At 46.3% G+C, this 14,416-nt stretch overlaps 1 protein-coding gene across 1 annotated transcript in view; it reads left to right on the top strand.

The window, feature by feature from the left end:
- Positions 1 to 3,861: 3,861 nt before the first annotated feature.
- Positions 3,862 to 14,416, top strand: part of LOC140717086 (myosin-binding protein H-like) — a 71,373-nt gene continuing 60,818 nt past the window's right edge. Inside the window, exons 1-2 of the mRNA XM_073030272.1 lie at positions 3,862 to 4,020; positions 6,384 to 6,518. Of these exons, the coding sequence (XP_072886373.1) occupies positions 3,996 to 4,020; positions 6,384 to 6,518 (160 nt within the window). The 5' untranslated portion in view covers positions 3,862 to 3,995. The remainder of the gene's footprint in view (positions 4,021 to 6,383; positions 6,519 to 14,416) is intronic.

The following is a 14,416-nucleotide window of genomic DNA, read 5'->3' as shown; positions in this document are numbered from 1 at the left end:
AGTAACATTAGCAAATTTGCTGATGACACAAAGCTGGGTGGCAGTGTGAAATGTCAGGAGGATGTTATGAGAATGCAGGGTGACTTGGACAAGTTCGGTGAGTGGGCAAATGTATGGCAGATGCAGTTTAATGTGGATAAATGTGAGGTTATCCACTTTGGTGGCAAGAACAGGAAGGCAGATTACTATCTAAATGGAGTCGAGTTAGGAAAAGGGGAAGTACAACGAGATCTAGGTGTTCTTGTACATCAGTCAATGAAAGCAAGCATGCAGGTACAGCAGGCAGTGAAGAAAGCTAATGGCATGCTGGCCTTTATAACAAGAGGAATTGAGTATAGGAGTAAAGAGGTCCTTCTGCAGCTGTACAGGGCCCTGGTGAGACCACACCTGGAGTATTGTGTGCAGTTTTGGTCTCCAAATTTGAGGAAGGACATTCTTGCTATTGAGGGAGTGCAGCGTAGGTTCACAAGGTTAATTCCCAGAATGGCAGTACTGTCATATGTTGAAAGATTGGAGCGACTGGGCTTGTATACACTGGAATTTAGAAGGATGAGAGGGGATCTGATTGAGACATAAGATTATTAAGGGATTGGACACACTGGAGGCAGGAAACATGTTCCCGCTGATGGGTGAGTCCAGAACTAGAGGCCACAGTTTAAGAATAAGGGGTAGGCCATTTAGAACAGAGATGCAGAAAAACTTTTTCACCAAGAGAGTGGTGGATATGTGGAATGTTCTGCCCCAGAAGGCAGTGGAGGCCAAGTCTCTGGATGCATTCAAGAGAAAGTTAGATAGAGCTCTTATAGATAGTGGGGTCAAGGGATATGGGGAGAGGGCAGGAACGGGGTACTGATTGTGTATGATCAGCCATGATCACAGTGAATGGTGGTACTGGCTAGAAGGGCCAAATGGCCTACTCCTGCACCTATTTTCTATTGTCTATTGATTCCCTTGTAAGTTCAATGGCAAACTACTCTAAAAAGTTTCTCATAGGCATTCAACAAATTTACTTTCTTGAGATCCATTTCCAACCCAATTTTCCCAATCAACCTGCATGTTAAAGTCTCCCGTGACTATCATAGCATTGCACCTTTGACGTACATTTATTTCCTGGTGTAATCTGTAGTCCACATCCCAGCAACTTTTGAGAGGCCTGTATATAATTGCCATCAGAGTCCTTGACTGTAAAAGTTGCTGGGAAGACAAACACAGTCCAGCTTGTCTTCCACTGAGCAAGCACTGGAGGGCAGCACCAAAACAAGGGGTCAGCTTGCAGCCCAGCATGGGTGTCATGCCACACCACCTCTGGTGTCTCCTCTCCTGGGAGGGAAAGGTTAGATTGATCTTAGAGAAGGTTAAAATGTCAGGCTGTCATAAGGGGACAGGAGGCTGGACCCAAGTGCAGGACACAGGTACTGAAGTACTAGGGGCAGGACGGGAACAACTAAACAATGGACAAGATGTGGTGACCATGGTGTGCATGAGGGACGTGACGTTCAAGGTGATTCTGGGGTTCCCGGAGAGTCTTAGAGGATCCCAGAGTTCAGGCAAGGCAGGATCCCGGAGTTCAGGCAAGGCAGGGCCCAGACCTCCCAGGCAGGAACATGGGGGTCTGAGCAGGTTGCAGAGCACCTGGGTAGGTTGTGGGGCACAACCCTTCAGCAGTGAGGGATGGAAAGGGGCAGAGTCCCCCGCCGGGCAATGGCAGTCTGGCCAGGCTTGCCCGACAGAGGCAAGGGATAGGAAGGGAACTAGGTCCAGGGTGACTGCCAGACTTACTCAAAGAACTCATCTTTAACAAGGGGAACTCCAAGCCAGGGCACCCAGAGGAACAGGATAAGCAGGACAACCCCCCAGCTCCACTCAGTCCCAGAGCCCCCTATATACACCGCCAGCTGATGGGCATCAGGTGCACCTCCTTGAGCCCCAACAAGCCACAATGATCCACAGGTGTGACCAATTGGGCTCAAGGGTGAAAGGAGGGACGGCTACAAGACCCGGAGTCCGGAGTCCGCAGACCAGATCAAGACCCGGAATGCGGGCTCCGGACCGGACCATAACACAGGCATAACATCATGGGCCAAAGGGCCTGTATGTCCCATGTTCTAATTCCTGTGCAGTGGATTCCGGTTAATAGGGGCAGCTGTTTATTTGACCAACTCTTAAAGAACAAAATCTATTTGAGAAAATAGCCAGGATTTCTTTGTTTATTTGCGACATTATTCCACTTAATTGGGGCAGGAGAACAGTTTCTAGCTAGCATCAGTCTCGTAAATATGTGTGGCCATTATACACTACACTGTGTTTAGAGTGACTAGGTTTTTAAGTAGCGTCAGTTGCGTGGTGTTTGTTTCTGCTCAAAAGGCAGTGATTTTTGTCACCGATAATCAGCATGGAATAAGCAGAAAGGCAGTTCAGAACCGTTTTGCTCACTGCAGTTTCAAGCAATCAGTCTTGGATGTGCCAAAAGTGGCCCAGAGTGAAAATTAAACAATTTATATATTTCAACAAATTAGTAATTATTAAGTTTGAAGGCATCAACAATCATCTTGAATGTTACAATGAAACTGAAGATTTGGAGGATGTATATCATCGATAGCATTGTATGAAGGCAGTCCATTATCTACACTAGGTATCTGTGCTGACTTTGTTCATTCACAGACAATCAAAAGTACACGGCAACCTTCACTGGATGAATTCCTCCATCGTAAACTATTAGGAACCACAGTTTTATAGCAGCCTAATAGTATTGATAGTGTTCTAAATTTGTCACTCAGTTAAACGGTAGTTTGTCTTTTGTGTACCTTTTTCATTGCCATTAAACCGGCTTTTTGGGGCAGCGCTTTTACTGGGCCAAAATGTACTAGTCCCGATGTGTCCCAATTATCCGGAATCCACTGTATTTCTCACAGCCTCTAACGTCGTTGGCTACTCAAGACTTATTCCTGTGGAAATCTGATTGGTTCCATATGTACCCATGAGCTGCACGTATCTCGTTGACAACCCCCATCTTCACTTGGCACTGGACCGCACATTTCTCGGGCTATTTCTGACCGGGCCACCATATTGACACGGAGCACATGGGCCGCAGGTATCGCCTTGACAATTTATTACTTTCCATTCAGATTCACATATTTCAGTGACTGTAGAAACCCATCCATCAGGATCATATTGACCCGATCCCTCCGCTGATTAAATATTTTTTTCACTCGCTGTGTTTATCTTATTACAAACCCACTGTGATATCTGGTGTCCTGTAATTTCGATGTTAACTTAGGAGATCGCATTGGCTGCAAGTATTTTACTGGCGAATCCAACTGGCTGTGTTCACCCCAGTACCAATCTCTTGTAAAATTCACGCCAGGTCTGCCCATTTCCGTCGGGCAGCGCGTTATCTGAGGGTTTGTTACTGTTTATAGATCTCTGTCTGGCGGCTGTTGGTTGTGGGTATGTATGAGTGTGAATATGTGTGTGTCTGTGGGTTGTGTGTGTGAGTGTGAATGTGTGTATGAGTGTGTGCCTGTATCTGTCCGGCGGCTGTTGGTTGTGGGTATGTATGAGTGTGAATATGTGTGTGTCTGTGGGTTGTGTGTGTGAGTGTGAATGTGTGTGTGTGTGTGTGTGTGTGTGTGTGTGTGTGTGTGTGTGTGTGTGTATGAGTGTGTGCCTGTATCTGTCCGGCGGCTGTTGGCTGTGATTATGTGTGTGTGTGAATGTGTGTATGAGTGCCTGCGCCTGTGAGTTTGTGTTGTGTATGAGTGTGAGTGTTGTATGTGGATGTGTATGAGTATGACTGTATATGTATATCGGTGTGGCAGTGTGTGCTGCGTTGTGAGTGTGCTGGGACCAAGGGTGGCCCTCCGCTCCGCCCAGCGACCTTGCCCCGCCAGGCTTCAGCGCCGTGGGGCGGGATCCCAACAGCCTGCGGACTATTTAAAGAGACCACCCGCTGCTCCAGACCCGCCTCAGTTGCTACAGCCTCTCCCGCACCAACCATGGATGAAAAGACCCCTAAAGCAGGTAAGGGAGAACAGGACAAAAAGACAACGGGTGTGGAGATAATCTCTCCGCTAGTCTCGCTCCGTAACTCCGGTCTCATCCTTCCTCTCCATTTAACAAAAAATTATCTCTCCTCGCTATTTTACTCTCTTTCTCTTCCGCTCCGTCGCACTTTTGTGTTCTCTTTCTATCCGCCTATTTCCCTTAATGGTATTATTTTCTAACCGCTGGGATAACAACGATCTTGCTCTCTGTCTCCGCAAATCTGTACGTCCTCAGAACAATCTGAGCTCCCTGCCGGATCGTGTCTTTCTCACAAACCCACTAGACCCCTCCAATCCCTTTCTTACTTCGCCCTCCCTAAATCGTGTTCTTTCTGTCTCGCTGTCTCTCTCTCCACCTGTTGCTCTCTTCTCTCTCTCGTTCTTTCTCTATTGCGCTCGCTTTTTCCCCACCCTCTGACTTTGCAATCTCTGCCCTTTTAATCCTCTCTTTATCTCTCCATGCCGTGCTATCGCCCCTTCTATCGTTCTTTTTCTCTCTCGGTATTACATTCCCTTGCTCTCCCCATCACTTTCTCTCTCTGCCCTCTTTCCCCCCTTTCTCTCTCTATCGCTCTTTATTCTCTCTATCTTGAGCTCTCTTCCCCACACCCTCTCTATCGCTCTTTATTCTCTCTATCTTGAGCTCTCTTCCCCCCCCCTCTATCGCTCTTTATTCTCTCTATCTCGAGTTCTCTTCCCCTCTCTCTATCGCTCTTTATTCTCTCTATCTCGAGCTCTCTTCCCCACTCCCTCTCTATCGCTCTTTATTCTCTCTATCTCGAGCTCTCTTCCCCCGCTCTCTATCGCTCTTTATTCTCTCTATCTCGAGTTCTCTTCCCCTCTCTCTATCGCTCTTTATTCTCTCTATCTCGAGCTCTCTTCCCCCTCTCTCTATCGCTCTTTATTCTCTCTATCTTGAGCTCTCTTCCCCACTCCCTCTCTATCGCTCTTTATTCTCTCTATCTTGAGCTCTCTTCCCCACCCTCTCTATCGCTCTTTATTCTCTCTATCTTGAGCTCTCTTCCTCCCTCTCTATCGCTCTTTATTCTCTCTATCTCGAGCTCTCTTCCCCTCTCTCTATCGCTCTTTATTCTCTCTATCTCGAGCTCTCTTCCCCCTCTCTCTATCGCTCTTTATTCTCTCTATCTCGAGCTCTCTTCCCCACTCCCTCTCTATCGCTCTTTATTCTCTCTATCTCGAGCTCTCTTCCCCCGCTCTCTATCGCTCTTTATTCTCTCTATCTCGAGTTCTCTTCCCCTCTCTCTATCGCTTTTTATTCTCTCTATCTCGAGCTCTCTTCCCCCTCTCTCTATCGCTCTTTATTCTCTCTATCTCGAGCTCTCTTCCCCCGCTCTCTATCGCTCTTTATTCTATCTCGAGTTCTCTTCCCCTCTCTCTATCGCTCTTTATTCTCTCTATCTCGAGCTCTCTTCCCCCTCTCTATCGCTCTTTATTCTCTCTATCTTGAGCTCTCTTCCCCACTCCCTCTCTATCGCTCTTTATTCTCTCTATCTCGAGCTCTTCCCCACTCCCTCTCTATCGCTCTTTATTCTCTCTATCTCGAGCTCTCTCCCCCTCTCTGTCGCTCTTTATTCTATCTCTAGCTCTCTTCCCCCTCTCTCTATCGCTCTTTATTCTCTCTATCTCGAGCTCTCTTCCCCCTCTCTCTATCGCTCTTTATTCTCTCTATCTCAAGCTCTCTCCCCCTCTCTATCGCTCTTTATTCTCTCTATCTCGAGCTCTCTTCCCCCGCTTTCTATCGCTCTTTATTCTCTGTATCTTGTGCTCTTCCCCCTCTCTCTATCGCTCTTTATTCTCTCTATCTCAAGCTCTCTTCTCCCTCTCTATCTCGAGCTCTCTTCCCCTCTCCCTCTCCCTCACTATCTCGAGCTCTCTTCCCCACTCCCTCTCTATCGCTCTTTCCTCTCTCTGTCCACAAACAAGAGAAAATCTGCAGATGCTGGAAATCCAAGCAACACACACAAAATGCTGAAGGAACTCAGCAGGTCAAGCAGCACCTACGGAAAAAAGTACAGTCGCCGTTTCTCTCTGTCCTCTTTTTCCTTTATCTGAAGATCTTCTTTCTCTCTCCCGCGTTCTTTCTTTCTTTCCCCCTTTCAATCTCTCTTTCTCTCTGCCCTTTCCCCCTCTATCGCTCTTTTCTCTCTGTTGCGCTTTCTCCATTGTGCTCCCTTTCTCCCACTCTCTGCATTTATTACTCTTTTTCTCCGTTGTGCTCTCTCTTTTCTCCCTCTCTATCTTTCTAATCTATCTCAGTCAGCCGGTGGGAGCAGTGGGGAGACGGAAGTCCTCTGTAATCTCTCTCTTACACCTGTGCAGTTCCCGATGGAGAGCCCACGGAACTGACGGTGGACGACGTAACCAGCACGTCGGTGACCGTGAACTGGAACTTGCCCAAGCACATTGGCACGAGTGGCTTGGCAGGATACATTGTGGAATACTGCGTGGACAGCAGTAAGTGACGTTCTCTAGCCTTGGCTGAACTTAGCCCTACTCTGCCGGCTCAGCAAAGCAGAGCTGGCCGGGCTCGGTGTTATGGAGTCACGGGTCCATAGGAGCAGAATTAAGTTATCGAGTCTGCTCCGCCGATTTAGAAACATAGAAAACCTACAGAGCAATACAGGTCCTTCAGCCCACAAAGCAGTGTCCAACATGTCCTTACTTTAGAAATTACTTAGGGTTACCCATAGCCCTCTATTTTTCTAAGCTCCATGTAAAGCATTTTTGAAAGACCCTGTTGTATCTGCCTCCACCACTGTCGCTGGCAGCCCATTCCACGCACTCACCACTCTCTGAGTAAAAAAACTTACCCCTGACATCTCCTCTGTACCTATTCCAAGCACCTTAAAACTGTGCCCTCCCGTGTTAGCCATTTCAGCCCCGGGGAAAAGCTTCTGACTATCCACACGATCAATGCCTCTCATCATCTTATACACCTCTGTCAGGTCACCTCATCTTCTGTCGCTCCAAGGAGAAAAGATCAAGTTCACTCAACCTGTTCTCATAAGGCATGCTCCCCAATCCAGGTGGCATCCTTGTAAATCTCCTCTGCACCCTTTCTATAGTTTCCAAATCTTTCCTGTAGTGAGGCGATCAGAACTGAGCACAGTACTCCAAGTGGGGTCTGACCAGGGTCCTGTATAGCTGCAACATTACCTCTTGACTCTTAAACTCAATCCCACGGTTGATGAAAGCCAATACACTGTATGCCTTCTTAACCACACAGTCAACCTGTGCAGCAGACCCCAAGATCCCTCTGACCCTCCACACTGCCAAGAGTCTTACCATAAATACTATATTCTGCCATCATATTTGACCTACCAAAATGAACCACCACACACTTATCTGGTTTGAACTCCACCTGCAACTTCTCAGCCCAGCTTTGCATCCTATCAATGTCCCACTGTAACCTCTGACAGCCCTCCACACTATCCACAACACCTCCAACCTTTGTGTCATCAGCAAATTTACTAATCCATCCCTCCACTTCCTCATCCAGGTCATTTATAAAAATCACGGAGGAGGGGTCCCAAAACAGATCCCTGAGGCATTCCACTGGTCACTGACCTCCATGCAGAAAATGACCCATCTACATCCACTCTTTGCCTTCTGTGGGTAAGCCAGTTCTGAATCCACAAAGCAATGTCCCCTTGGATTCCATGCCTCCTTACTTTCTCAATAAACCTTGCATGGGGTACTTTATCAAATGCTTTACTGAAATCCATATACATCTACTGCTCTACCTTCATCAATGTTTTTAGTCACGTCCTCAAAATATTTAATCACGCTCGTAAGGCATGATCTGCCCTTGACAAAGCCATGCTGACTATTCCTAATCATATTATACCTCTCCAAATGTTCATAAATCCTGCCTCTCAGGATCTTTTCCATCAGCTTACCAACCAACCACTGAAGTAAGACTCACTGGTCTATAATTTCGACTATCTGGGCTATCTCGACTCCCTTTCTTGAATAAGGGAACAACATCTGCAAGTCTCCAATCCTCTGGAACCTCTCCCATTCCCATTGATGATGCAGAGATCATCGCCAGAGGCTCAGCAATCTCCCCCCTCACCTCCCACAGTAGCCTGGGGTATATCTCGTCTGGTCCTGGTGACTTTTCCAACTTGATGCTTTCCAAAAGCTCCAGCACATCCTCTTTCTTAATGTCTATATGCTCAAGCATTTCAGTTCACTGTAAGTCATCCCTACAATTGCCAAGATCCTTTACGATAGTGAACACTGAAGCAAAGTATTCATTAAGAACCTGGGCCATTTCTTCCGCTTCCATACACACTTTTCCACTGTCACACTTGATTGGTCCTATTCTCTCACGTCTTATCTGGTTGCTCTTCACATATATGTAGAATGCCTTGAGGTTTTCCTTAATCCTGTCCACCAAGGCCTTCTCATGTCCCCTTCTGGCTCTCAGAATTTCATTCTTATCTCCTTCCTGCTAGCCTTATAATTTTCTAGATCTCTATCATTACCCAGTGTTTTGAACCTTTCGTAAGCTTTTCTTTTCTTCTTGACTAGATTTTCAACAGCCTTTGTACACCACGGTTCCTGCACCCTACCATCCTTTCATTGGAATGTACCTACGCAGAATCCCACACAAATATCCCCTGAACATTTGCCACATTTCCGCCATACATTTCCCTGAGAACATCTGTTCCCAATTTATTTTTTCAAGTTCCACCTGATAGCCTCATATTTCCCCTTACTCCAATTAAACACTTTCCTAACTTGTCTGTTCCTACCCCTCTCCAATGCTATGGTAAAGGAGATAGAATTACGATCACTATCTCCAAAATGCTCTCCCACTGAGAGACCTGACACCTGACCAGATTCATTTCCCAATACCAGATCAAGTACAGCCTCTCCTCTAGTTGGCTTATCTACATATTGTGTCAGGAAACCTTCCTGAACACACCTAACAAACTCCACCCCATTTAAACCCCTTGCTCTAGGAAGATGCCAATCAATATTGGGGAAATTAAAATCTCTCACCATGCGAACCCTGTTATTATTACATCTTTCCAGAATCTGTCCCCTTATCTGCTCCTTGATGTCCCTTTTACTACTGGGTGGTCTATAAAAAACACCCATTGGAGTTATTGACCCCTTCCTGTTCCTAACTTCCACCCACAGAGACTTAGTAGACAATCCCTCCAGGACTTCCCCCTTTTCTGCAGCCATGACACTATCTCTGATCAACAGTGCCACGCCCCCACCTCTTTTGCCTCCCTCCCTATCCTTTCTGAAACATCTAAAGCCTGGCACTCGAAGTAACCATTCCTGCCCCTGAGCCATCCACGTCTTTGTAATGACCACAACATCATTGTTCCAAGTACTGATCCACACTCTAAGCTCATCTGCTTTGTTCATGATACTCATTGCATTAAAATAGACACATCTCAGTCTGAGCGCATGCCTTCTCTATCACTCGCCTATCCTCCCTTTTACACTGCCTACAAGCTTTCTCGATTTGTGAGACAACCGCCCCTTCCTCCATCTCTTCAGTTTGGTTCCCACCCCACAGCAATCCTAGTTTAAACTCTCCCCAGTAGCCTTAGCAAACCTCCCTGCCAGGTTGCAAGTGTAACCTGTCCTTTATGTAAAGGTCATGCCTTCCCCAAAAGAGGTCCCAATGATTCAGAACATATCCTTGTAAGCGGAACAAGTGCTACACCTGCCCTTACACTTCCTCCCTCACCACCATTCAGGGCCCCAGACAGTCCTTCCAGGTGAGGCGACACTTCACCTGTGAGTCGGCTAGTGTGGCCTTTTATATATTGGTGAGACCCGATGCAGACTGGGAGACCGTTTCGCTGAACACCTACGCTCGGTCCGCCAGAGAAAGCAGGATCTCCCAGTGGCCACACATTTTAATTCCACATCCCATTCTCATTCTGATATGTCTATCCATAGCCTCCTCTACTGTCAAGATGAAGCCACACTCAGGTTGGAGGAACAACACCTTATATACTGGCTGGGTAGCCTCCAACCTGATAGTATGAACGTTGACTTCTCCAACTTCCGTTAATGCCTCTCCTCCCCTTCTTACCCCATCCCTGACATATTTAGTTGTTTGTTCTTTTCTCTCTCTCTGCCCATCACTCTGCCTGTTCTCCATCTCTCTCTGGTGCTTCCCCCTCCCCCTTTCTTTCTCCTGAGGCCTCCCATCCCATGATCCTTCCCCTTCTCCAGCTCTGTATCACTTTCGCCAATCACCTTTCCAGCTCTTAGCTTCATCCCACCCCTTCCGGTCTTCTATCATTTCGCATTTCCCCTTCCCCCCACTACTTTCAAATCTCTTAGTATCTTTCTCTTCAGTTAGTCCTGACGAAGGGTCTCGACCCGAAACGTCGACAGTGCTTCTCCTTATAGATGCTGCCTGGCCTGCTGTGTTCCATCAGCATTTTGTGTGTGTTGTCCAATGATTCAGAAATCTGAATCCCTGCCCCCTGCTCCAATCCCTCAGCCATGCATTTATCTTCCACCTCACTCTACTCCTATACTCACTGTCGTGTGGCTCTCCCGAGATTACTACCTTTGAGGTCCTGCTTCCCAACTTCCTTCCTAACTCCCTCTAGTCTGCTTTCAGGACCTCCTCCCGTTTCCTACCTGTGTCATTGGTACCAATATGTACCGTGACCTCTGGCTGTTCACCTTCCCACTTCAGGGTATCGTGGATGCGATCAAAAACATCCTGGAACCTGACACCTGGGAGGCAAACTTACCATTCATGCTTCTTTCCTGCTTCCACAGAATCACCTGATTGACCCCCTATCACTATTGACCTCCTTTTCGTTTCCCTACCCTTCTGAGCTACAGGACCAGACTTTGTGCCAGAGGCGCGGACACTGTTGCTTCCCCCAGGTAGGCCGTCCTCCCAACAGTACTCAAGCAAGAGTACTTATTGTCGACGGGTACAGCCACAGGGGTGCTCTCTAGTATCCGCCTCCTGCGCTTCCCTCTCCTGACTATTACCCGAGTCCACGCTGTGAATACCTCCCTATAGCTCCTATGGTAAGGAGCTCCACCTCCTTACTCTCCCTGACCAGATGAAGGTCATCGAGCTGTACCTCCAGTTCCTTCATGCTGCAGCTGCAGATGTGGCCATCTGGGAGGCTGGGAGTCTCCCCGAACACATCTGACACCCAGAACAGAATACCGGCCTCACACACATACTTCCCTTTGAAATCCTTCTTTAACCCCATTCTCTTGTCTTCTCCCCATAACTTCTGAAGCCATAGAACCATAGAACATTACAGCACAGAAATAGGCCTTTTGGCCCTCCTTGGCTGTGCCAAACCATTTTTCTGCCTAGTCCCACTGACCTGCACCCGCCCCATATCCCTCCAAACCCCTCTCATCCATGTACCTGTCCAAATTTTTCTTAAATGTTAAAAGTGAGCCTGCATTCACCACTTTATCTGGCAGCTCATTCCACATTCCCACCACTCTCTGTGTGAAGAAGCCCCCCCCCCATGTTCCCTTTAAACTTCTCCCCCTTCACCCTTAACCCATGACCTCTGGTTTTTTTCTTCCCTATCCTCAGTGGAAAGAGCCTGCTTGCATTCACTCTATCTATACCCATCATAATTTTATATACCTCTATCAAATCTCCCCTCATTCTTCTATGCACCAGGGAATAAAGTCCTAACCTATTCAACCTTTCTCTGTAACTCAGTTTCTCAAGTCCCGGCAACATCCTTGTAAACCTTCTCTGCACTCTTTCAACCTTATTAATATCCTTCCTGTAATTTGATGACCAAAACTGCACACAATACTCCAAATTCGGCCTCACCAATGCCTTATACAATCTCACCATAACATTCCAACTCATACTCAATACTTTGATTTATAAAGGCCAATGTGCCAAAAGTTCTCTTCACAAGTCTATCTACCTGTGACGCCACTTTTAGGGAATTTTGTATTTGTTTTCCCAGATCCCTCTGTTCTACTGCACTCCTCAGTGCCCAACCATTTACCTTGTATGTTCTACCTTGGTTTTTCCTTTCAAAGTGTAATACTTCACACTTGTCTGTATTAAACTCCATGTGCCATTTTTTCAGCCCAGTTTTCCAGCTGGTCCAAATCCCTCTGCAAACTTTGAAAGCCTTTCTCACTGTCCACTACACCTCCAATCTTTGTATCATCAGCAAATTTGCTGATCCAATTTACCACATTATCATCCAGATCATTGATATAGATGACAAATAACAATGGACCCAGCACTGATCCCTGTGGCACACCACTAGTCACAGGCCTCCACTCAGAGAAGCAATCCTCCACTACCACTCTCTGGCTTCTCCCATTGAGCCAATGTCTAATGCAATTTACTACCTCACCATGTATACCTAGAAACTGAATCTTCTGAACTAACTTCCCATGCGGGACTTGGTAGAAGGCTTTACTGAAGTCCATGTAGACAACATCCGCTGCCTTCCCTTCATCCACTTTCCTGGTAACCTCCTCGAAAAACTCTAATAGATTGGTTAAACATGACCTACCATGTACAAAGCCATGTTGACTCTCCCTAATAAGCCCCTGTCTATCCAAATACTTGTAGATCCTATCTCTTAGTACTCCTTCCAATAAGTTACCTACTACTGACTTCAGACTTACTGGCCTATAATTTCCTGGGTTACTTTTAGAGCCTTTTTTAAACAACGGAACAACATGAGCTATCCTCCAATCCTCAGGCACCTCACCCATAGATACTGACATTTTAAATATATCTGCCAGGGCACCTGCAATTTCAACACTAGTCTCCTTCAAGGTCCGAGGGAATACCATGTCAGGTCCTGGGGATTTATCTATTCTGATTTGCCTCAAGATAGCAAGCACCTCCTCCTCTTCAATCTGTATAGGTTCTATGACTTCACTACATGTTTGCCTTATTTCCATTGACTCCATGCTAGTTCCCTTAGTAAATACAGACGCAAAAAACCCATTTAAGATCTCACCCATTTCTTTTCTTCCATACATAGCCGACCACTCTCATCTTCAAGAGGACCAATTTTATCCCTTACTATCCTTTTTCTCTTAATATACCTGTAGAAGCCCTAATTAATCTAGAACTTATCAACTTCCATTTTAAATAAACTTAATGACTTGGCCTTCACAGTTATCTGTGGCAATGATTTCCACAGATTCACCACCCTTGGGCTAAGGAAATTTTATCTGTTCTAAAGGGACCCCATCCTATTCTGAAGTTGTACCCACTGGTACTAGTCTCCATCATTATAGGAAACAAACTATCTAGTCCTTTCAACATTCAAAAGGTTTCAATGAGATCCCTCCTCATTCTTCTAAACTCTTGAGTACAGGCCCAGAGCCTGCAAACGCTCCTCCTACTTAAAATACTTACTTTCTTGTGAAGCTCCTCTGGACACTCTTCAATGGCAGCATATAGCTAAGGGGCATAAAACCGTTCACAACACTCCAAGTGCTGTGTACAGCCTCAGCATCACATCCTTGTTTATTTATTTATTTGTTTGTTTGTTTGTTTGGGATGCAGTGCAGGATAGGCCCTTCCAGCTGAACCACAATTTACTCTGGGCCTAATCATGGGACAATTTACAATGACCAATTAACCTTCTGATTGGTAGGCCTTTGGACTGTGGGAGGAAACTAGAGCACCAGGAGGAAGCCCACTCAGTCACGGGGGAACATACAAACCCCTTACAGGCAGCGGGGGGAATTAACCCCAGGTTACCTGTATTGTAAAGTGCTATGCTAACCACTATACTACCATGCAGTCAGTGAATCTATGGAATTCTTTGTCAAAGATAGCTGTGAATGGCAGGTCTTTGGGTATATTTAAAGTGGAGGTTGATAGATTTGTGATTCAGATTGCCAAAGGTTTCGAGGAGAAGACAAGAGAATGGGGTCGAGAGGATAAATAACTTGGCCATAATGGAATGGCAGAGCAAACTCAACAGGCCGAGTGGCCCAATTTTTCTCCTATGTCTTATGTTCTTTGGAATGTGGGAAGCAGTCCAAGCAGCTCGGGGGTAAAATCACGTGTCACAAGAAGTAGACTCCACAAAGCACAGAGAGAACTGAAACAGACTTGATATGGTGAATAGCTGAATTCTTCTCCTACATCTTATGATTGCACAGACTGCTGTGGTTTGAGAAGGTGCCTCACCACTAGCACCAAAGTCAATTACAGATGGATAGGAAGCAATTATTAGAGAAACCCACAGAAGCTTATTACAGTGCATTTTGGTTAATTGGGCCACGTCAGATCCAGTACATTTTGGCCCAATTAAGCAGCTGCCCCAATTAGCCAGTTTCATGGAAATAGTTAAAAAAAGACAAACTACCATTTATACCAG

This window comes from Hemitrygon akajei, chromosome 27 (assembly GCF_048418815.1).
Source record: "Hemitrygon akajei chromosome 27, sHemAka1.3, whole genome shotgun sequence".
In the NCBI taxonomy this organism is placed as follows: domain Eukaryota; kingdom Metazoa; phylum Chordata; class Chondrichthyes; order Myliobatiformes; family Dasyatidae; genus Hemitrygon; species Hemitrygon akajei.
Note: the sequence above shows the minus strand (reverse complement) of the source record. Positions and strands in the feature narration are given on the sequence as shown.